The sequence below is a fragment of the Naegleria gruberi genome, assembly GCF_000004985.1.
Source record: "Naegleria gruberi genomic scaffold NAEGRscaffold_168, whole genome shotgun sequence".
NCBI classification, from domain to species: Eukaryota; Heterolobosea; class Eutetramitea; order Acrasida; family Naegleriidae; genus Naegleria; species Naegleria gruberi.
In genome coordinates, this window is record NW_003163168.1 from 60 (window position 1) to 973 (window position 914).

The window sequence follows — 914 nt, forward strand, 5'->3', positions numbered from 1 at the left end:
AAAAATTGGTGCGCACGCAGTTTGGATGTGCTGAGGAAAATTAAAACGTACGAGCAGGATTGTTTTAGGATGTCAATAAGAAACATTAGAAAATAATAGACCTTGGTTCTGTACCTTGTGTATTAACATTAAGAAAATGAGCTGGTGCAAGTTAAAGAATCGAACACTTGACCATGTGCAAAAGTTTATGAATTTGAATGAAAACGCATCAAAAGGTTAGTGCACAAACATGGAAATTATTGTAGTGATAATTACAAGATATTTGGTTGACATTTCACATTTGTTTATAAGATAACAAGCATAGAAGTTCCTCATCCATTTTCAAAAAATTATCTCTACACTACACGTTCCCCATTTTTCGCAAGATTTTAAAGTTGTCATTAATTTGCTCGCTTTTTGAAACTCTTGAAGAATACATATATTATCATCATCAAATAACAGCAACCGTTATAGCTGCTAAACTACAACAACAACAATAATAGTAACAATAATAATATATCATATTTAAAATCTCCGAAGATAAAAAAAACGAATATTATAATAATAATACAATAGTATCATCAAGAACAAACGTGATCATTCAATATTTATTTATTTATCAAACTCTTATAAGAGAATCAACAACAACAACAATAATTTTACAAATATAATTTATTTAAACTTTCGAGAAATGTCTGATCAGGCTGATGATTTTCAACAACATACAGGATATTCGGAAACTATTGTAGAAGAAGAATTGTTTCACTTTGATGATTCTGATGATTTTCAACATCATACCCACAGTTCTTCTACCTCCTCCTCCAACAATAGATCAATAGATATTGAACCACAATCTCCAATGTTAGAAGAAGTTATTATTGATAATGTAAAACAAGTCGATGAGAGTGAAGAATGTATTTTGGATGAAAGAAGAC

General features: G+C 29.8%; 1 protein-coding gene across 1 annotated transcript in view; it reads left to right on the top strand.

The window, feature by feature from the left end:
* Window positions 1-670: 670 nt before the first annotated feature.
* NAEGRDRAFT_54709 (uncharacterized protein) overlaps window positions 671-914 on the top strand; it is a gene marked incomplete at both ends in the record, with an annotated part of 1,801 nt that continues 1,557 nt past the window's right edge. The window contains one exon of the mRNA XM_002668547.1: window positions 671-893. Within this exon, the coding sequence (XP_002668593.1) occupies window positions 671-893 (223 nt within the window). The remainder of the gene's footprint in view (window positions 894-914) is intronic.